Source organism: Apium graveolens, unplaced genomic scaffold (genome assembly GCF_009905375.1).
Source record: "Apium graveolens cultivar Ventura unplaced genomic scaffold, ASM990537v1 ctg7441, whole genome shotgun sequence".
In the NCBI taxonomy this organism is placed as follows: Eukaryota; Viridiplantae; Streptophyta; class Magnoliopsida; order Apiales; family Apiaceae; genus Apium; species Apium graveolens.
The window spans coordinates 55,239-79,507 of NW_027420328.1; the positions used below are offsets into that span (position 1 = coordinate 55,239).

Sequence of the window (24,269 nt, forward strand, 5' to 3'; positions counted from 1 at the left end):
AATAATATTTCTCCTGTCCCACTGAATTCTTTACATACTTTTTCGTCATGCTAAGCATTTTAAGGCTACTATAAAATATAGTTCTATATTTTATTTTTAGAATTTTCTTTTTCTGTATAAAAGTTTAAACATTATATTTTTATTTAAAAAAAAATATTTAAAATTATTTAGAAAATCATGTTATACGGGAATCTAAAAATACATACCGATTCCTGGTTTTCCCAATATAAACAACCCACCGGAAATGGGAAATGAGGGAGTAATTTCTCTTCCCCATCGAATGCTTCTCTAACTAAGAGAAGATTTGGAAACTTTTTTAGCTTCAGTATACACTACATCAATATTAAAATAAATTATGAATTCATGTTGTACTTGGGGACATTTTTTTCTTGCGTAAAAAAAGGCTTCATAATTTTTTTGTCCTTGGCATAATTAAATTAAAATGACATGAAAGACATTATACGCGATAAATGGTTGTAATATCATTAGAAGAATATATATGAATGAAATGAAATGACAGCGATGACATTCTCAAACAAATTAAAAATTTTCTCAACACATTTGACATTAAACTATTCAATATTGGTGAATGAAATCAAACTACAATAGTTGACTAAAGTAGAAAGATCTATACAAAATTGTGGCGAGTGGAACAGGATATCACCGAGAAGCTACAAAAACTCAAGGTACATTTGCTATCCGTTAAGCAACCAGTCGCTCTAAAATTTCAATGTATTAGAAGAAGACCCTTTCTAGCATCTTATATTAATTATTTTCTTAATTTTGGTTTAGTAGTTGAAGTAGTATGCACAAAGTTTGTCATGCATCATGCGTGATTGTCTTTCAAGACTCAGCTAATTGTATGATTATATACAAACAAATTACTAGATGAATGTTAAAATTTACAAGTACAGATTGGTTGGAGCCCGGAGGTGATGAATATTGAAAAAAAATTATTCTTTCATACTCACTCTTTAAATTTAAATTTCAAATTCGTCCAACTGCAATTGAATTTGTAACTAAAAGCATAACCAACATTTAGATTGAATGCTTCGGAGATGGTATGATGAATGCTGAAATACAGACAGGCTTGTCTAATTGTGAATATAAAGACGAAAAACCTGTCAGAATGTATTATCAAGCAATAGAAAAGAAGAGTAATAATTTCAAGATTCCGGAAAGTCCAGAGGCATTTAGAAAACTGTGGCAGGAGGAACTGGAGATCATCCAGAAGCTACATATGCTGAAGGTACAAGCCTACTTTTGAACAAAATTGTAACCAGTCTCTCTAAAACCTTAAGGTGGTAGAGGAAGGCCCCAACATGATCTTATACTCTTTAACGACTCTCATAGTATAGATTTTGTTTGATTGGATATATCTTTTTCTGCATTCCTGACAGCTAAATCTAGTCAAGCTAGACCATAAAAAGAAATGCTTCTCCACATATACTGAAGCAGCATATACACGGTTCAACACAAGACAAAAGATTGAGTGGAAAGTGAAGGAAATCGAGGAATTAAAACAATCTCTCTATGAACTATACGTTTCCAAACGAGCACGCCAGAGAAAAGATAGTGATTTGATGCATGAACAAGTAATCTCTGTCATTACTTCATTGCAATTTGAATTTAAGTTCAATATCTAAAACGCTATTCGTCTTCATGTTATGTAAAATTAGGTTGTGAAGTTGCACAAAGGAAGACAACATGGATGTAAGAACTTGGTAAAGGAAAGACAGCTTCATAAGAAAATCAACCAAGCCAGGGAAGAAGTAAAAAAGATCAGTGGCAATAGTCCTTGAGAACCAGTGACTCGAATCTGTACCTTGGGAGGGCATATTCTCGACACAAAAGAAGCTATAACGGATTATATAAAGGTTGTTACATCATAACATAAATGGAAGCCATAATATTCTTGGTATATTACTAATTACTACTATTTCAAATCACCACTACAAATTCTAGGTTGCAACCAAGGAAGTTAAAGAATTGAGGATGAAACAAATCACATACAGGGCTTATGATGGTCGTGCAGCACTTGAGAAAGCGGTTACAGAAAAGGAGATCAGAATTTTTAGAGAGAAAGCTGGAGAATATCAAGCAAAAAAAGGTCCAAGTTTCGAAACAACAGCTTATATGTGGCAGAGCTGCAAACGGGTTAAAGTGATCTATAGCCAGCACTAGAAACTACCGGAAGGAGATAAATGTGGAGGGTTGTAGCCATTTGTTGCATTCTTCTTATTTTCTTACTTGTGAAGCTACTAGTACTTTCTTTCCAGGCTCAAGGCTCATCAATAGACGGAGAATCTAATTAAAAAAAAGTTAAATGAAATAAATAAATACTCCCTTCGTCCCTCTCAAATGTTTACATTTGGGTTGAGCGCGGAGTTTAAGAAAAATGATAAAGTAGTGGAGAAAAGTTGAAAAAATGAGTAAAGTAGTGGGACCGATTAATATTATTTATAAAGTGGATAAGTGGAGGGAAGTAGTGGATGTAGTTATTTTTAAAATTATAAAAACTTTACTATTTTTCGAAAATTTTGAAATGTAAACAATTGGAAGGGACATCCAAAAAAGGAAAGTGTAAAGAAATGGGAGGGACAGAGGGAGTATTTATATATGTTGGTTTTGCGGGGTCTATTAATTAAATCCATGAAAATAGATTATTCAGATTCAGATTAGTTTATAAATTAGTCTACTTTTCAGATTTGGACTAGAATTTTGATTTAGGCCTAATTTCTTTTCTTATAAATACTCATGTAATTGTAAAATCATAATACAACAAATTGTGAGAGATCAATACAAAATTAGTGCAGCTTGTGGAGTAGGAATTTCCGAACCACGTAAATTTTTGTCTTGTGTGATTGTCGTTTATTTTCTCGTTCTTATTCATTCGCTTTGGGTTTTGCTTTCGTTGTTGAATACTCAACAACTGGTATAAGAGCCTAGGTTTTCAGGCGAGTGGGAGCGATGACAGAAGACGAGAAGGTAAAGATTGACAAATTTGATGGCAAAGATTATTGGTTTTGGAAGATGCAAATTTAGGATTGTATCAGAAAAAACTACACGAACCGCTGCAAGAGAAGAAACCAACTTCAATGAAGGATGAAGACTGGAAGCTTTTGGACATGCAGGCTCTGGGGTTGTCAGGCTGACTTTGGCGAAGAACGTTGCTTACAATATCGTCAAGAAAATGACAACTTATGGTTTGATCAAGGTTTTTTCCAACATGTATGAGAAGCCGTCTGCTTCAAATAAGGTGTATTTGATTCGCTTGTTAGTTGCCACTAGATTGAATGAAGGCGATTGTGTTGCTGATCGTGTGAATGAATTTAATTCTATCCTAGCAAGAATGACATCGATGGATATTAAATTCGATGTTGAAGTACAGGCCTTGCTGTTGGCATCCTCATTATCAGACAGTTGGTCGGGATTTGTCACTACTATAAATAATTTATCTGGGAGCGGTAAGATAACTTTTGATGGAGTTCGAGATTCAATTATTGGAAAATATATTCGTAGGAGAAACTCAGGAGAGTCGTTAGGTTCCTTATTGAGTGCTGAGAGTAGAGGCAGAAAGTTCAAAAAGGGGCAGAATAAGTGGCATAGCAGATCGAAGTCACAGAAGAGAGGACAATCCAAAGATCGCAAGGATATTGTTCGTTGAAATTGTCAGAAGAAGGGCCACTTCAGGAATCAGTGCACGGCTCCCGTGGCCCCTAAAGGAAAAAGTAAAAAGGATAATTCAGCTAACGTAGTTGAAGAAGTGGTGGATGACGATACTTTGATTTGTTGTGTTGATTGTTCGGTTGAATCATGGGTTATGGATTCTGGTGCATCATTCCATGCTACCTTTGCAAGGATTTAACGTTAAATTTCAGAGTTGAAAATTTTGGTAAAGTTCGTCTTGCTGATGATGAGACTTTGGATATTGCGGGCATGGGAGATATTAATCTCAGGACCTCTTTGGGAACTAGATGGATGTTGAAAGATGTAAGGTACATTCATGGACTGAAGAAGATGTTGTTATTTGTGGGTTAGTTAGATAACGAAGGGTATCGAGTTACTTTCGGAAACGAACAGTGGGAGGTTATAAAGGGGAATCTAGTTATTGCTCGTGGAGAGAAAACGGGGACTTTATACATTGTTGAACAATTTAGCTATGAAGCAAATGCAGTTGCTGATGAGATTGAGTCTTCAACTTTGTGGCATCAAAGGCTTGGTCATATGAGTGAAAAATGTATGAAGTTGTTAACTTCGAAGGGGAAGATTCCAGAGTTGAAGAATGTGGAAGTTGGATTCTGTGAGCCATGTGTTCTTGGAAAGTAGAAACATGTTACTTTTGCAAAATCAGGGAGGACCCCCAAGGCTAAGAAGTTAGAGTTAGTTCATACAGATGTATATGGTCCAACAGTTATGTCATTGGGCGGATCTCGATACTATGTCATTTTCATTGATGATTCCACTAGAAAGGTATGAGTTTATTTTTTGAAGAATAAATCAGAAGCGTTTTCTACTTTCAAGAAATGGAAGACTGAAGTTGAAAATCAGACCGGTTTGAAGGTGAAGAGTTTGATGTCAGATAATGGTGGTGAATACAGTAGTGATGCGTTTAAAAGTTATTGCGCGAAATTTGGGATTAGAATGATTACAACTATTGCATAGACACCACATCAGAATGGTGTTGCAGAGCCATGAATAGAACCTTGAATGAGAGTGCCAAGAGTATGAGATTACATGCAGGGTTGCCAAAGATGTTTTGGGCAGATGCAGTTAGCACAAAAACGTATCTCATAAATAGAGGACCTTTAAGTCCTTTGGGGTTCAAGATTCCTAAAGAAGAGTGGCAGGAAAAAGAGGTAAATCTTTCACACTTGCGAATTTTTGGTTGTGTTTCTTATGTGCGTGTTAAATATTCTGACATGGACAAGCTTGATCCGAAAGCAAAGAAGTGTATCTTCATTGGTTATCCAGATGATATGGGTTACCGTTTCTAGGATGAACTGACTAAGAAGGTCATTAGAAGTAGAGATGTTACTTATATTGAGAATACAATATATAAGGATAAGCTTGTAGTCGATTCCGAGTTTACAAAGGAACAATCTGAGAAAGAGGAAGCACTGCTTGAAGATATTACAGAAACAGATCTTGCAGGAAATAATGGGAGTTCAGAGAATATTGATGACAGGGTTCCAGTAACTCCATATGCTGTGGTAAGTAAATCTAGCAAAAGTGTGAGGCCACCACAAAGATATTCTCCTTCAGCATATTATATGTTATTGACCGAGGACGGGAGCCTCAGTGTTATTCAGAGGCAGTACAAGTGGATGATTCAGTTCAGTAGAAACCAGCCTTGGATGAGGAGATGAGTTCTCTTGAGAAGAATGAGACTTGATCTTTAACAGAGTTACCAGCAGGAAAGAAGGCTTTACAGAATAAGTGGGTGTTCAGGATCAAAGAAGAACATGATGGCAGTAAGAGATACAAGGCAAGGTTAGTAGTCAAAGGTTATCAACAAAAAAAGGGTATTGACTATACCGATATATTTTCTCCCGTTGTTAAGATGTTTACAGTTAGAATTGTGCTAAGTATTATGGCTGCATAGGAGTTACATCTAGAGCAACTAGATGTTAAGACTGCATTCTTACATGGTAATTTTGAGGAAGATATCTACATGGTTCAGCTAGAGGGATTTCAGGTAGCTGGGAAAGAAAACCTTATCTGCAAGCTTATAAAAAGCTTGTATGGTTTAAAGCAAGCACCAAGACAATGATACTTGAAGTTTGACAGCTTTATGATGAAGAATGGATACAGCTATGGATCATTGTTGTTACTTTAAACAGTTTAATTTATCTTATATCATATTATTGTTTTATGTTGATGACATGTTGATAGCATGATCAAACATGAAGGAAATCAACACGTTAAAGAGACAGATGTCTGAGGAGTTTGAGATAAATGATATGGGTGCAGCAAAATAGATACTTGGTATGAGTATTATAAGGGATAGAGCTGAAGGTACTTTAAAATTATCTCAAGAAAAGTATGTTGAGAAACTATAGCAGAAATTCAGTGTCCAGGATGCGAAGACCAGAAGTACACCATTGGCGAGTCACTTTAATCTCACAAATAAGCAATCACCTAAAACGGATGAAGGCAAGAAAGATATGGCTAAAGTTCCTTATGCATCTGCAATTGGCAGTTTAATGTATGCTATGACGTGTACAAGGCTAAACATTGCTCATTCAGTGGGATTTGTTAGCTGATTTATGTCTAATCCAGGAAGAGAGCATTGGGAAGCAGTCAAGTGGTTGTTACGCTACTTGAAAGGCACATCCAAGGTTGTACTATGTTTCAGTAATAAAGATGTTATCTTGGAAGGGTTCTCTGATGCAGATTTGGGTGGATGTTTGGATACAAGAAAAAGTACAAGGGGTTATATGTTCATTTTGGGTTACACCGCAGTTAGTTGGATGTCTCGACTTCAAAAGAGTGTTGCTCTTTCAACCACATAAGCAGAATATATGGCTATTTCTGAAGCTAGCAAGGAGATGATTTGGTTGAAGAATTTTCTTGAGGAGTTGGGCAAGAAACAGGCGGACAGTGCTTTGTATAGCGATAGTCAGAGTGCTATTCATCTTGCGAAGAATCCCGCGTTTCATGCTAGGACGAGGCATATTCAACTGAAATATCACTTTACAAGAGAGTTGATAAGCAATGATACATTTTTCTTGATGAAAATTCTTTGTTCAAAGAATCCTGCAGATATGTTGACTAAGGTGGTTATGAATGAAAAGTTGAAGCTTTGCATAACTTTAACTGACCTTCAGAATTGATTGATGAGAAGGCGCTGCACTAGTTAGAGTTATTGATTGAATAATTAATTTTACTAGACTTACAAGAGTGAAGTGAAGATTGGCCAGACTCCAAGTGGGAGATTGTTGGGTTTGTGGAGACTATTAATTAAACTCATGAAAATAAACTATTCAGATTAGTTTATGGATTAGTCTACTTTTCAGATTTGGACTATAATTTTGATTTAGACCTAATTTCTTCTCTTATAAATACTCATGTTATTGTAAAATCATAACACAACAAATTGTGAGAGATCAATACAGAATTAGTGCGGCTTGTGAACTATGAATTTGTGAACCACGTAAATCTCTGTCTTGTGTTATTGTCGTTTATTTTCTTGTTCTTGTTTATTCGCTTTGAATTTTGCTTTCGTTGTTGGATACTCAACAATATAATGTGTCTGCAGCCAATCTAATACTATTGCAATTAAGTAAGGTGAGTCAATATCAAATGTTACCGTTTGTATGTTGTATTATTGTGTTCCATCAAAGTGTTTTTAGATTTTAAAATATAAAAAATTTGACAAATATACCAACTTTTGGATATTTATTTGCAACTTTACTACCTTACTTAAAATCTTGCAAATTTACTATCTTTTTAAACACACAAACAATTAAATTGCAAAAATATCATTTTCATCTTCCCATTCCATTTTTTTTAACTTCTCTCCCTCTCACCGCCTCTTTGTCCTTCCCCCTATCTTTCTCGTTCTCCCTCGATCTATAACTATTTTCAAACATTTATAAATAGAGAGAGTATTTTAAATATATTTATACTAACTTATTATAACTTTGATTAAATTTTAGAGATACTTTAAAAAGATAAACAATTTAGAATTTATTTATGAAGGGAAAAAAATCAAATTAATAAAAAAGTTCAATTTTTTTAGTTACATTATTTTAAACCTCTAATCTAATATTCAAAAAATATGTGAAAATATAAAAGAAAGGCTATATAATTTACATATCAATATTATATAATATTTGATTTGTAAATGATTACAAATTTATTTAACAATATTTTCAAAACTATAATTTTGAATAAAATAAAAATGAAACAAGTTAAAGAAAATTATTAATATATATGTAGGAGCAAAAATATAATTACTAATGGTTTAAATTTTGAATTAAAACGGTTTCTCTTGATTAATGGAACGATTTTTCCTTGAAACTAGGCAACTGGGTAAGTAATGATTCCTGTTTTCTCGAGCCCAGTAACTGACCGTTATTACTGCATGTCTGACAGGTGTCCAACGGTAACATTTTTTTTGTTCAGAGTATAAGTACAACAGAGAGAAGATTTCTTTAATCTTTTATTTTCTTTATACTTTATCTCTCTCCTTACTTTTACTCTCTTTCTCCTTTTTTCTCACGTTGGTTTTTCATACAGACATTATCTCAAATACCTAATAGGCATACTTGAATCTCAATATTTTTTCACATGGCACCAAAGGATTTAATCATTGATGGAGCAAAGTTTGTTCCAAACAACTATGGTGCAATTCTTGATCATGCTGAAGCTCCATCTGAATTGCACTTTGCGTAAGATCTTCTTGCACTTAGTGAGGTTGGGTACGCTTTAACTCAGCCTGAATTATTTTCAAGTCAACAAGTTCTGAGGTTCTGGAGGACTGGAGTTTTTGATGATGGTGGTAAACGAGGAACTCCCAGTATTATCTTCCAAGTGGGTGATTCATCCTATGTAGTCACTCCTGGTACAGTCCGAAGAGCATTACATCTTCCAGAAGATTGTACTTCCTCTATACCAGAGGAATCAGAACTTCGGGAGTTAATGACTGATTTGGGATATGAAAAGAGTCTGATAAAACTAGGACAATTGAAACGGGCTCATATCAGAAGAGAATGGAGTTTCTTCTTCGATTGCATCACCAAGGCTTTTGGCAACAAGTGTTCAAACTTTGATGCTATCCCAATCATGAGTCAGCACATCGGGTATTCACTTATCAATCAAACTCACTTTGATTTTACACCTGCTTTAATTGGTTTTATTGGGGATAGGATGACAGAGGATAAAAATGTTGTTTACTTTGCTCGATTCTGTCAACTTATTTATACGTATTGTACTGATGAACCCCAGTTAGTCAGCACTCAAACCCCACCTTTTAAGGTTGTAAAAAGGTACTTTAACGACCTGATAAATGCTGACACAAAGAAATCAATGGTGAGACCATTATAGATTCCTCAGTCTGTGAAACAGATTCTGGTAAATGCTGATCCTGCTACTTACCAATCTGTTTACTCCAATGTTCAACCAACTCACCATAACCAAAATTCATCATTTTCAGTCCCTACCACTCAGGGATATCTCAATTACCCTCAGAACTTATCTCAAATCCTATCTCTCCACTTCATAGACTGCTCAACCTTCTTCTTCAGCACCTACTGTGAAGCCTACATCCTCTAAGCCAAAGAGAACAAAGACTGTTCCTCAAACACCTCAAAAGAGGAGGAGAATTACTTTGAGAGATGAATCAGATTCTGAGGAACAGATTCCTTCTTCAGAACCTGTGGTAAATGAAGCTGAGAAAGCAACTTCTCAGAAGGATTCTGAAATTTGGGGTTCTAGGCTTCTCAAGAGGCTTAGACGAATGGTAGTTCCTGAAACTCCCAAGGAATCCAAATCAACAAGAAAGTACAAGAAACAGAGGGCATAAAGGCCAGTTTCAGATGATGAGGAGGAAGCAGCTAAGGAAGGGGATCAGGAATCTCTGATCTCACAACACAAGGAATTTGCTCCAGTCACTTCTTCTCCATCAACTCCATCTCAGGAAGCTGTATCTGACAAGGCTAACTCACCATCTGTGTCTCTTGTTGATCCAGGCACAAGTGCTGAAATTGATATTCAGAACCTGGTTGTGCCTGAAATACTTTTCTTAGAAGCTCCAACAGCAAATAATCCTTCCACAACACCTGTTACTGATGCTGTTCAAACTCCAGAGTTATCAACAACACCTTCTCTGCATCAAGATGCTGATGATCAGATTTTAGGTGAGCATCAGGATATGGCTGTTGATCATAACTTAGTATCAGATCAGCAATTCGAGGATACTGAAGCCTCCATTGCTACTCACACTGTTGTCTTATCAGAAGATACTGATTCTTTAAGTTCTGATGCTGCAAATGTTGGAGATACTGGTGAAGCTGCTCCAACTGTAGATGCTGATGAAGCAGGTCCTTCAGGACATACTCCTCCACCGACTCTTCCTAAGTCTGAACTGGTAAAGGAGTTTGTTATCAGGGATGCACCAGTGCCTTGGAGTGAAACTCCTACAGGTCAGGAGTGGACTAAGGAATGGAACTCAGTTTCATGTGTTCCAAATGCTTTACATCTTGCTGAGCACTTGACTAAAGCTGATGAAATGTTAAATTCTGATGATTTTAAAACCCAGCTTAGAGTCACTGCATTGAGTACTAAACATCTACAAGGTCTTCATTCAACTACTCATGCAGAGCTACACAAGATTCAGGAGAACTTTATCAAACAGGAACAAGTTTGGAAAATTGATAAGAAAAAGTTCTTTCAACCTACCATTGACAGGATTGCTTATATTGAGAAAACTCAAGAGAAACAACAAGCTCAGATTGATCAAATTCTGACAAATCAAGCTTCTCAGCAATCGCAACTTACTGAAATCCAGACTTCAGTGGAACTACTTATCTCTCTTTTACTACCTGCTGATGCCAAAAAGGGGGAGAAGGTAATTAAGTCCAAATGCAAAACCAACAAGACACTGCAAGGAAAGGATGATGGAAAAGATGACCAAGGAAACTCTGGAATGGGTAGCGGTCATAGTCAAGGTAGAAGGTTTACATCAAGACAAGCTAGTCACAGAACAAGTTCTGATACTGGGAAAAGAATAAGTTCTGCTGCTGGTAAAAAGATAAGTTCTGATGAACTTCTAGATCTTGATGAGGAAATGTCAAGACAGTTATTTCTTCAAGAAAATCCAGGAATGGACTTGGAAAGTTTAAAGGAAGAAGAAGCCAGACTTAAATCAGAGAAAGTCACATCTAAATCTGAAGCTTCTGGTAAAAAGTCACTTCCAAAACTTAAAGGCATTGTGATCAAAGAAAGGACACATACTGAAGCAACATTGGCTAGATCACAATCACAGATAGATCCAAGATCCAAGGGTAAAGAAAAGGTTGGTGAACCTATCAAGGGTTATGTACCTCCTGAGGAAGAAGAAATTGCTGATGAAAAAGATGATCTTGCTCTGACTTCAAGAAAAGTTCTTAAAACAACCTCTGACATGGCTCAAGTTGTTCAGAGTCAAGAAATTGTAAGTTCTGATATTCAGAAGAAGCAAGTAACCTCTGACAGAGCTCAAGTTAACTTGATATCAGAAAATAGATCAAAGACACTCCTACCAGGATTCACTAAAGCAAAACAGACTCAATCTTTGAAGACTACTGCAAGTGGTTTTGAAGCAAGAGTAGTTACTGGAAAGGAAGCTAGAGATAAAACTGGATTGGGAAGTGCTGATGAAAGAAGAGTACACAACACTACCAATGATCCAACTTCCTTGAGTGAACCAGGTATTGGAGCAACTCCTGAGAGATTGAATCAACTGGAATCTGTACAGATGGTTTACCATACCTACTTGAAAGAATACATCATGTTGTATTTCATGACAGATGGTAGGGTTTATCATATAAGACAAAATGCCATTCCTTTGAAGTATTTTGAAGAATTGGAGCATGTACTTTTCTTACTTCAAGTGGATGACAGAATAACAGAGACTGCTGCAAACTACTTAAAAGAACAGATTCAGAGACAGAAAAGGCTTTATTCTGTTAAGTCTGACAGCATATATGTTCCAAAGTACAGAGATCACAATGGTGATATTGTTGATATGAAGCCTAATACTGCACAGATCAGAACGTATCTTGGTATTAAGGGACTTGAATTCAATCTTGAGTCTGGCAATGCTTATGTCATAAGACTAGATCAGGAGTTGAGAAAAGCAAAGATTAATGATCTCAGAGCTGCAATCTTTCAAATTGGTGAAGATACTGCAGAGCTTAAAGATGTTAAAAGGAGAATGATTGATGAACTAAGATATGCTGAGAAATGTTTGTTGAAGAACTATCTCAGAACAACTCCTGACATCAGAGAGATCAGAAAATGAAGAAACCAAGTCGAAGATCTACAACTGCTTAAATTCTGATATTTATACAGATTGAAGTTGTTATCAGAAGTTGAAATTGGTAAAAACTTTAAGGACTGTAAGTTGTAGTTATCTAGTCTATTTCTCATGCATTTGTACTTAATGTTTTTGACATCATCAAATATCTGTTAAACTTGTATATTTTGTTAATTTACAAGTTGGGGGAGATTGTTAGATATATTTGATAATGTCATGGCTAATATATTTTATGTTTAGCTTTCAGAATCTTACGTGAACAGGATAAATCAGTACTTAACTGTTGATCAGTACTTATACTGGAAGTCAGGACTTAAGGATATCAGTACTTATATTATCAGGAGATAATCATCAGAAGATAGATATCAGAACTTAAGTGCTGAAGGACAATCAGATAAGGACAATAGCTGAATAAAGGAAAGAAGATCGAGATAAATATAAGAAGAGATATGCATGAAGAAGGAATTCCGTGAAGAATGGAATACTTGGAAGAAAAGATATCTGATTGATATATTTTAGGAAGCAGAATTATATTCCATATCAATTAGCGATTATCTTGTAACTGTGTAGTATATAAACACAGATATAGGGTTTACACTACAAGTGTTATCATTATTAGAAAAGATTATTCATTGTAACCCTTGCAGCTCTCGTGATATTTGTTCATCACTGAGAAATAACAGTTCCATACTGTAACAGAGTTTATTGTTTCAATAAAGTTTGTTTTCTGTTACTTAAGTTCTTAAAGTTCGATTTGAGTGTACTATACACTGTATTCACCCCCTCTACAGTGTGTGTGTGACCCAACACATGTTGATAGCATGATCAAACATGAGGGAAATCAACACGTTAAAGAGACATATGTCTGAGGAGTTTGAGATGAATGATATGGGTGCAGCAAAATAGATACTTGGTATGAGTATTATAAGGGATAGAGCTGAAGGTACTTTAAAATTATCTCAAGAAAAGTATGTTGAGAAACTATTGCAGAAATTCAGTGTCCAGGATGCGAAGACTAGAAGTACACCATTGGCGAGTCACTTTAATCTCACAAAGAAGCAATCACCTAAAACGGATGAAGGCAAGAAAGATATGGCTAAAGTTCCTTATGCATCTGCAATTGGCAGTTTAATGTATGCTATGGCGTGTACAAGGCTAAACATTGCTCATTCAGTGGGAGTTGTTAGTTGATTTATGTCTAATCCAGGAAGAGAGCATTGTGAAGCAGTCAAGTGGTTGTTACGCTACTTGAAAGGCACATCCAAGATTGTACTATGTTTCAGTAATAAAGATGTTATCTTGGAAGGGTTCTCTGATGCAGATTTGGGTGGATGTTTGGATACAAGAAAAAGTACAAGGGGTTATATGTTCACTTTAGGTGGCACCACAGTTAGTTGGATGTCTCGACTTCAAAAGAGTGTTGCTCTTTCAACCACATAAGCAGAATATATGGCTATCTCTGAAGCTAGTAAGGAGATGATTTGGTTGAAGAATTTTCTTGAGGAGTTGGGCAAGAAACAGGCGGACAGTGCTTTGTATAACGATAGTCAGAGTGCTATTCATCTTGCGAAGAATCCCGTGTTTCATACTAGGACGAAGCATATTCAACTGAAATATCACTTTACAAGAGAGTTAATAAGCAATGATACTTTTTTCTTGAAGAAAATTCTTTGTTCAAAGAATCCTGCAGATATGTTGACTAAGGTGGTTATGAATGAAAAGTTGAAGCTTTGCGTAACTTTAACTGACCTTCAGAATTGATTGATGAGAAGGCGCTACACTAGTTAGAGTTATTGATTGAAGAATTAATTTTACTAGACTTACAAGAGTGAAGTGAAGATTGGCCAGACTCCAAGTGGGAGATCTCTAAGTGGGAGATTGTTGGGTTTGTGGAGACTATTAATTAAACCCATGAAAATAAACTATTCAGATTAGTTTATGGATTAGTCTACTTTTCAGATTTGGACTATAATTTTGATTTAGACCTAGTTTCTTCTCTTATAAATACTCATGTTATTGTAAAATCATAACACAACAAACAAATTGTGAGAGATCAATACAGAATTAGTGCGGCATGTGAACTAGGAATTTGTGAACCACGTAAATCTTTGTCTTGTGTGATTGTCGTTTATTTTCTTATTCTTGTTTATTCGCTTTGGATTTTGCTTTCGTTGTTGGATACTCAACAATATAATGTGTCTGCAGCCAATCTAATACTATTGCAATTAAGTAAGGTGAGTCAATATCAAATGTTACCGTTTGTATGTTGAATTATTGTGTTCCATCAAAGTGTTTTTAGATTTTAAAATATAAAAAATTTGACAAATATACCAACTTTTGGATATTTATTTGCAACTCTACTACCTTACTTAAAATCTTGTAAATTTACTATCTTTTTAAACACACAAACAATTAAATTGCAAAAATATCTTTTTCATCTTCCCATTCCATTTTTTTAACTTCTCTCCCTCTCACTGCCTCTCTGTCCTTCCCCCTATCTTTCTCGTTCTCCCTCGATCTATAACTATTTTCAAACATTTATAAATAAAGGGAGTATTTTAAATATATTTATACTAACTTATTATAACTTTGATTAAATTTTAGAGATACTTTAAAAAGATAATCAATATAGAATTTATTTATGAAGGGAAAAAAATCAAATTAATAAAAAAGTTCAATTTTTTCAGTTACATTATTTTAAACCTCTAATCTAATATTCAAAAAATATGTGAAAACATAAAAGAAAGGCTATATAATTTACATATCAATATTATATAATATTTGATTTGTAAATGATTACAAATTTATTTAACAATATTTTCAAAATTATAATTTTGAATAAAATAAAAATTAAACAAGTTAAAGAAAATTATTGATATATATGTAAGAGCAAAAATAAACAAACCTTTTATGTACACATGACATTTTTCATTAAAGTATAACCTATTACTAATATATTGAAATAATACTTATTAGAGTATAGTATTTCTTCTACAAATTTTATATATAATATAATTTATGTTACAATATCATTTTAATAATAATTTAAGATATTCTTGACTTCTCAAATTAAGATTTAAAAATTTTTACTTTGGTGGGGTGGCTTATTTTAATTAAGCCCATGAAAATAAACTATTCAGATTCAGATTAGTTTATGGATTAGTCTACTTTTCAGATTTGGACTATAATTTTGATTTAGACCTAGTTTCTTCTCTTATAAATACTCATGTTATTGTAAAATCATAACACAATAAATTGTGAGAGATCAATACAAAATTAGTGTGGCTTGTGAAGTAGGAATTTCTGAACCACGTACATCTTTTTCTTGTGTGATTGTCGTTTATTTTCTTATTCTTGTTTATTCGCTTTGGATTTTACTTTCGTTGTTGTATACTCAACAATATAATGTGTCTGCAGTCAATCTAATACTATTGCAATTAAGTAAGGTGAGTCAATATCAAATGTTACCTTTTGTATGTTGTATTATTGTGTTCCATCAAAGTGTTTTTAGATTTTAAAATATAGGGAATTTGACAAATATACCAACTTTTGGATATTTATTTGCAACTATACTACCTTACTTAAAATCTTGCAAATTTACTATCTTTTTAAACACACAAACAATTAAATTACAAAAATACCATTTTCATCTTCCCATTCCTTTTTTAACTTCTCTCCCTCTCACTGCCTCTCTCCCCTTCCCCCTATCTTTCTCGTTCTCCCCGATCTATATATTTCTTCACACATTTGGAACATAAATTTTGAGTCTCCGGACTTTCGAAGAAGCCACAGTTGTTGGCGCAGAGACGGTGACCTTCCTGTGATTGAAATTCGTGTTCTTCAGCCATGATTATACAAATTGAAACGAGGAGAAAGATTTGAATTGGAATTAAATTAAATAAAATAAGATTATAGTTGTTGTTATTCATGTATCTATATACAAAGTGGGGGGAGATACTATAGGGGCATTCATTTTTTGTCCATTTGCAACCACTTGTACAACTTATTTGCAATTAAATGTAATTTTCAACATATTTTTTCAAATTTGCATTTGTGGTTGGTTATTATGGTTACTAGTATTTGCAGATCCTTATTTTTGCAAATATTTTTTGAAAGATAGTATTTTTGTAGTTTGTAAAACTTGGTATTTATGAAAAAAGCCCTAAAATATATGCTTTTATTATTTTAGAATATTTATTATTATTATTATTTTCAATTTTTTACATGTATATATAGGGTATTAAAGAATATTAATAAAATTATTTTCAAACATTTATAAATAAAGTGAGTATTTTAAATATATTTATATTAACTTATTATAACTTTGATTAAATTTTAAAGATACTTTAAAAAAGATAAACAATGTAGAATTTATTTATGAAGGGGAAAAAATTAAATTAATAAAAAAGTTCAATTTTTTCCGTTACATTATTTTAAACCTCTAACTAATATTCAAAAAATATGTGAAAACATAAAAGAAAGGCTATATAATTTACATATCAATATTATATAATATATGATTTGTAAATGATTACAAATTTATAAAACAATATTTTCAAAACTATAAATTTTGAATAAAATAAAAATGAAACAAGTTAAAGAAAATTATTGATATATATGTAGGAGCAAAAATAACCAAACCTTTTATGTACACATGACATTTTTTATTAAAGTATAACATATTACTAATATATTGAAACAATACTTATTAGAGTATAGTATTTATTCTACAAATTTTATATATAATATAATCTATTTTACAATATCATTTTAATAATAATTTAAGATATTCTTAGTTTTTTGATTTTTTCCCTTCCATAAAGTATAAAATCTAAACAAAACATTCTCCAACAAAGAACACACAAATTTTAAGTCGGTAACTCCATGAACCGTAGAACAACTACCACTATTTCTTAAAAGATAGACATGCACCTCTGTATGCGTAAGCTTTTTTAGCTATGTCTATACGTGTCAAGAAACTGCATGCTTATAATGTTACACTAGCTAGTAAAGGGGTTATGTTGTTGAAACATTTCTTACTCTTTATCTACTGCTACTACAATCTAGCACACACCTGCTAAGAACCATATTTCATTTCAATTCACTTTACAAAATGGACTCTGTGATCACAAATTTACATTTCACAACTGTTTTGATTAGAGTTTTTGTAAGTTTATCAGTTGTTTTAGTTCTCTTTACCCCTCTTGCCACTGCTGTGCGATCAATAAGAAATAATACTCATTCAACGGACGATCAGGTTAGTTTATGTTCTAATTTGTTAGTAAAGATTGTGTTTTTGATGATCTTTGATGTTTCTTGACAAATTAAGTTTTATTTGTTGAGGCTTGATTAGGGGTATGTTGTGGTTTACTAATTATTGGCTTGTTTTTTTGCAGTGGAAACCAACATCACCTTTTGATTGGAACATTACCGGAAAGTATGCAGGTTGGCTCTTTTTGCACTTGTTTTTTTCAGATTATGTAGTTATCGTTTTCTGACTATATATTGATCAGCTACTGTTTAAAATGAATGTTCAGTTGAAGGTTTATTACAGCTACTTCATGATATTTTTTGTCAATTTTGTGTGTTTGAGTGCTTATTTTTGAGTAATTTCTTTGTAGTTGTATTGCATTTGTGGAGGACTGTGGTAATAGTGGAGATTGTAGGACTTAATAACAAAAAAAAATGGTGGTTTTTTGTTAGGTCAATTAGGCGTTAAGCAGAGAATTGGAGTGCACAAATTTGAGGATGTTCCCCAAGTCTTTAGCATTTCAGTTCTTTCTGTGTTGTATTAAGTGCTATACTACTATAGTCTATACGTTTTATGCATGTCTGCACACAGTAGTTGCACGTCATCACACAAGGTCTCGAGTTACCTTATGTTCATATTAACTCTTTTGGAAACTTTGGTTTTAGATCTCAATGTATAGTTGTTTTGAATGGCATCTTATATGCAGGATCTTGGCGCTTAATGAATCCCACGGAAAGCAATCCTATAATAAGAAAGTCCAGCGGTGACTCTGTCCTCGAATTGATCAGTACCCCAACAACAAGTAAAGGGGTATATCATGTTAAGGTAATATGTTTGATTCGTCCGAATCTTATTCTTAATATGGATGCATGTTGTCTGATGCAGTAATGTCATGCGAAATCCAATATGAAAGTAAACGGAACCCTGACAACGTCATCAGTGACGTTCTGAAAAGAAATTGTTGCGATAATAGAAGTCCAAAAGTTTGTGCATGAATTTAAATTTATTATGCATCCATGTGTTTTACCCCGCGTGGGGCTTTCAACATAAACAACTACGGCTGAATTAACTAGGAAATTAGTCCAATTTAAGTTTCAGTAGTATCCTATAAGGAGTATTTTGGAGTTGTGTATGACCTCTTTATTCTTTCTTTGAACTAATTTCAGCACGAACCGTGCTGAATTTTAGAGCCTTCTTTAAACTGAATGAAGGGGGTGAAAAAATCTGAATTTTGTTTTTAAGCTCATGATTATGAATTTATGATATTCCTTATGCTTGCCAAATATCTGCATTGTGAATGCAGCCCACCTAAAGAAAGAGCTTGCATTCCACCACCTCTGTTCCAATTCAAAACTTGGTATCTTGTATTGGTGGCTAAAAGAAGACTAGTTAGCTTGTGGCCTGTAGATTCATTTTTCCACTTTCAATCCTAAGTTAACGTTGTTTGCAGATTTGTCATTCTTAGTTGCTGCAAAAATCCCTGTTGGTCCCTGTATGGAAGTATATTAATAGGCCGCTGTTTCTCTTTACAAGATCAAGCCAGGTTCATGGTGTTACAAGATAGAGATGGTTTTGCATTTCAACGTCCATGACTCCATTCTTAACTTTTAGGAGGGATCTGCAATAGAGGAGCAGACTTATTGACCTTTGCAAACCAAGCTACCACTTTCAACAAGGATTGTTACTTCTGAAAATCTTCAACAGATCTACGTTGCTTTGAATTGGCTAGATCGCCCAGTGGATTGGTTTCTGCTGATTGGAAGGCAGAACCGAGGACTACTATGATTTGAATATATTGCACAAAACTTTAGGTTCTTTAAGTTAGAATATTTAGATCCTTACTTGGGCCTCACCTGTTAAGTGAATATATAAGAGCCTCTCCTTTGTTCTTCTTGTTTTCTGATCACTACTAGTTCCTGCTCCGCTGTTTGCCTCTTAATGTTGAGTTTCCGTAAAATTCCGCATCAACTCCTATACCTTGTGATTCAGTTTGTCAAACTTTGTGTGTTTTGTTTACTGGATTAGATGTCAAGCTTTTCTTGTTATGATTTTATGGCCCTTCCATGTTGAAGGGCTTTGATACTAAATATTATATTATGGGCCCGAGTCCAGGATCTTATCAAGGGACGACCAATCGGAAGTAATTCTATTATTCGTTTTCCCCTCTCTCTGTGATAAAACCTTTTCATTTAGGGGATACCAACTGACTGAGGACTAACAACTGTCTGATTGATTTGGTAAAAAATGAGATTCGTCCTTATTCCCTGGCTTGATTTTTGTGGCTGAAGTTTTTGCCTAGTGATTTCATCTGTAACTGTTTAATGTTTTATAGTGTTCTTCTATCGGGTAGGCAACATACTTGTTTACTTCAGTTTACATTATCATCTTGCATGTTTAGCCTAACTAGGATGTTTGCATTATGCTATTGTTGATTTAATCTTGATTTGGCTCGCTTTTGTCGTTTTTCTCCTTAAGAAGAACTCATTTTTAGTTTCCATTTTCCCATCGGCAGGGGATGGTTATATTCTATAAGGTGTTTGAAGATGAACATAAAGTCTGGGGTGCAACAATCAAAATAGAAGGGGATTATATATGGCCCTTACGACTACTTCGAGCAGTAGCCTACACGTACTGATATGATTTGCACCCGTGACTCCAGTTATAAATCTTATAGCATGCTCAGTACTGATATATGTATAATTATATTGCAGAGAAAAAGCAGGAGAATCTGGATACAAAGATGATTACAATATCTCCAATCCACATTACTCGGTAATTATCATAACAATTTGAATTGAATGTTGTTTTTGGCCATATGATACTTGATAGTAAATTGCTGATTAAAGTATCTCACATCACTAATTGTTATCACAAATTAATAGTAATGTTATTTGCCATTGTATAGTTCCTTATCACGTAATTTACCCTGTTACTTGTGGCACACTGGCATATCATATGCAGCAGCAGGACCGTGATAAGCTGTAGAACTTGGGACTATATCAATGAGATTTAGCAACTACGGGACTTCAGTTACTCATTGTTAACCTTTCTTTTAGTTAAACTAGTCATCTAATACCCGGCGTGTGTTTCAGTTGACCAAGTTCAGCATGTGCTTAATTAGTTAGCAATATGTGTTATATGGTAATCAGAAGATGTAGTTGCAACAGTGCCTATTCCTAAGAACAATTCCCAATTAAATTTCAACTGGCTCTTTATATAGACATGAGATTGCAAAAATTTAAGCCTTAAATATTTCCATGTACTTAACTCACCCATTATACATATTCTTCCATATCACGTTCTCGAGGATCAACAAGACTTTGGTGCCTGTTGTGCGAAAGCACTAAATTCTGTGATTTTGAGGGTGTTTCGGGGGGGGGGGTGGTGTTTTCTCTAATATTCACTTTTTCTGTGATGTTTCTCCCTGACAAATATCAATTGTTAAATTTCTCTAAAAACTAACTTTAATGCGTGTTTGACTGGAGTTTTGAAATTTTTAACTTACATCACGTGCTATTCCTTGAAACAGTTTGGACTTCTCACATCCCAGGATTTTCAAGAGTTTCAATGGGTCAAGATTTGGAACAGAAAACTCTGTGTGATATCTACTTCATTATTTGCAATTTTTTTTCTAACTCTGTATTGGCTAGAGTCCATACTAATTACTAACTTGTTCATTCTTGTTGTAGCACCTGTGATCGACATGGAGAAACATTGTAACATCACAGTAAGGGCTCGGATATCACGTGTTCCGTCCATGCAAAGTAGTACGTCCTTTTCCATGGAGCGTAAACTCTCAATGTTATTTATTTTTTCAGTTTCAGAAATTATAATATAAATAATGCAAAGTATTATGCCTTCCATTGCGCTGTGCCCCAATGGTAACTTATATTTAGGCACAATTGCTCAAAATTTGTGAAAATAATTTTCAGCTGGCTGTAGTGGACTGCAGTGTTATATATTTTATATTATGCTTTTACTTTGTTTAGATGAAGATGGGAGTAGTTACCATATAGAAGCCGCATTGGTAAGATTTTTGATGGATGACAATGGAGATTGTCTGCCGCCCATGCAATTGAATGCAACTTCTGTAAACACTGAGATGTTCTTTGACAAAGCATTTAATTACAACCTGATGGTCACTTTTGTATCCTTCTCTAACATTACTTGATCCAACATTATGTATTTATAGATTGAGAATGGTTGATTTTCCTTAACCGTCTGACATATATTAGATCTCTCTCCTTCAAGTTCTCCTGTTAATTCAACAAAGGAAACATAGCAACACGCAATCTGTAAGGGTTCCATCTCGATCCTATTTGTTGCTTCTGTAGGATTCTCAATTTGTGCTAGTGATCAGCTACTGCAGTTTTGTTGTTTTGAGACACTTGTACCGTTCTTATTTTTTGGATATCTGCAGTTTTGTTATATACTAGCTGACGGATATTCCATCCTACTGTCAGGGAGCTGTCAAAGTTTCAAGTTTCACAATTGGACAACAGGCTATCATGGATGCATACCTTTGTCTTTTACATCTGACTGCAGGAATCACAGTTGGTAATTAGAATAAAACTTATTCTCTGTCTTTGGCATTGACCAAATTATATTATTTTAAAAAACTATTTCTCACTAATTGTGTTCTCCATAATCGTCACTTCTTCATGTATGCAGAACAATTGTATAATGCATTTGCCACTACTGCATTCTTCAAGTTTGTTGTCTTCTCTTTTTGTGAGTTGAGATTTTTTCTCCATATATGGAAGGCAAATAGGTCTACAAATTACATACAGAGTGTGGAAGCGAGGCGTGAACTTTCAGTTCTTTGTATTTATTTCTGTGAGTAAAAATTTTGCTTAGCTGTTTGTAATGAATTTCTGTTCTGTATGCATACCTTTGAAATTCATAACTTGAGATTCACATTGAACATTTATCACTAGGAATGCACTTATACCTGAATCTCGGGCCACTCTGCATAGGAAGATACCTTTTTCAATTTTAAATTTTGAATTGCTTCCCCAATCTAACATGTATCTCTGTTACTTGGATTACGTGTTCTGATATTCGTACATGCAATGCTAAGATTATGATCATTTTATTGAATGAGCTTGTGCAACGTTGTGCTGTTGTAGTGTTTGGCAGTATATGTAAGGTTCATTCTAGTAACAGAAGATATTATTATACCAGAAAACATAATCATGATTCTTTTGAGAGGATATATACGGTTGCCAGTTCTGCTCCAGAACAGTTGCAATCCTAAGCTATACTCTTCTTCTGCATTTGAAAGAAAAGCATTTGTGTACTTGTAAAATAAGATTTCTGATAAAAACATTTGATGGCGTATAACTTTTTTGTGGAATAAAAGTTATGAATATTTATTCTTAGTAGGGAAGTAGTGCTACTTCACACTCACACATCTTTATGGTTTACGTTTTGCAGGTGGTATCCTTTTGGGAGTTATTCTGTGCACGTATGAGTTCCCTAAATTCCTTCCAGTTATTACTCTGGTTGTGCACTCCTACTGGATACCTCAGATCGCCACAAATGTTTTTCGTGACCCAAGAAAGCCACTACAGCCTAGTTACATTATTGGAATGAGTGTAACTCGGCTTGCAATTCCTTTATATATCTTTGGATGTCCCCGCAACTTCATGCACATTAAGCCTGACAGGAGTTGGTGCATCTATTTGGTGGGTTTTGCTGGGTTGCAAGCAAACATTCTTCTTCTGCAGCACTATCTTGGATGTCGATTCTTCATTTTTTGGCAGGTTTGATGTAACTTTTCACCATATATTAGTTCGTGTAACCCTTCTCTATTTTGTTAATTAGTTTATGTAACTCTTCCCTGTTATTTTTATATAAAATCAAGGTAGAGAATGCCTAATCCCTGTATATTATTGTAAAGAGAGTGCCAACCAATATTCTGAGGAGCTGCAATAACTATAATGCTTAAGGATTCTTAAATAAATGAGGAACCACAATCAATTTCATACTTAGGATTTCTCATATCGATGTGATAAGACATCACTCTAAATCGCTTGTGTTTTTCAAAAAACCTTGATGTAAATTATATTATGTTGTTTAACATTTAGGCAGGGAATCGTGATATGTTTTTTAGAGTATAGTATTGTGTCAATTTATTCATGAGTCCTGTCTGTATAATGCTCTTTTTCATTGTTGCTTGTAACTTTTGTCTTCTGTAAACCATGGCTTCGTAATTTTTTTCATCAAATTATGAAAATCATATCCTAACTTTGATCTTTTTCTTTCATAGATCCTCATGCAGATGTTTCCACTAAAATATAATTACCATAAACGGCCGGATCAGGATGTAAATCATGCCAGTGACTGTGTCATTTGCATGACGCCCATTGATTTCACTCAACATCCAGATTTTTGCATGGTACTTTTGGACAGCTTTCAGCTTGAAGTTTAAGGCTATGTAAAATTTAAGGAATTAAAAATGTTTAAGGCTAAAAGGTAGCTAGGCACTCCCTGTGTAACTAACGTTGTCCGAACCTATATGTGCAGGTAACGCCATGTGAACATGTCTTCCATTCACATTGCTTACTTAAGTGGATGGATATAAAGATGGATTGCCCAACCTGCAGGCGGCGACTTCCACCAGTGTAGTTATAGGGGAACCAGAAATTTTTTTTGGAAGGCCAAAATATAGAACATTAGGATTTTTGCCCGCATTGCTGCGGCGTTTATAACATTAATACTATCCAGGAGTAAATATATTCTTTGAACCTTTATTTTGTTTCGAATTGTTTATTTGACATTAAATTATATATTATATTTTTAACTTTAAATTCATTACCTTAATGTTGTTAATTAACTCGGTTTTGTAACCCCAACTAATTCATTTATGTATTTTCTAATTCCACAACCACCTAATTAATTACTCAAAATTTCAACTGAGATATAATCTAAACTCACGGTTTATTACTCTCATTCAACCTTCATACTCCAATCTTCTTATACACAGATCTTAAA

General features: G+C 34.2%; 1 protein-coding gene across 1 annotated transcript; it reads left to right on the forward strand.

The window, feature by feature from the left end:
- Nucleotides 1-17,043: 17,043 nt before the first annotated feature.
- Nucleotides 17,044-24,038, forward strand: LOC141704128 (transmembrane E3 ubiquitin-protein ligase FLY2-like). Its single transcript, XM_074507451.1, has 14 exons — nucleotides 17,044-17,279; nucleotides 17,419-17,467; nucleotides 17,980-18,098; nucleotides 19,786-19,901; nucleotides 19,985-20,045; nucleotides 20,803-20,869; nucleotides 20,963-21,040; nucleotides 21,263-21,420; nucleotides 21,509-21,568; nucleotides 21,737-21,830; nucleotides 21,945-22,109; nucleotides 22,710-23,038; nucleotides 23,545-23,673; nucleotides 23,802-24,038. The coding sequence occupies exons 1-14, from the start codon at nucleotides 17,136-17,138 to the stop codon at nucleotides 23,901-23,903; spliced, it is 1,671 nt and encodes a 556-aa protein (XP_074363552.1). The 5' UTR covers nucleotides 17,044-17,135; the 3' UTR covers nucleotides 23,904-24,038.
- Nucleotides 24,039-24,269: the final 231 nt, after the last annotated feature.

Excerpts from the sequence above, each read along its gene's own strand:
- LOC141704128 (XM_074507451.1), top strand. The coding sequence starts at position 17,136 with ATGGACTCTGTGATCACAAATTTACATTTCACAACTGTTTTGATTAGA. Across the intron at positions 18,099-19,785 it reads AAGGGGTATATCATGTTAAG|GGGATGGTTATATTCTATAA; the intron begins GTAATATGTTTG and ends TCCCATCGGCAG. Across the intron at positions 23,039-23,544 it reads GATTCTTCATTTTTTGGCAG|ATCCTCATGCAGATGTTTCC; the intron begins GTTTGATGTAAC and ends TTTCTTTCATAG.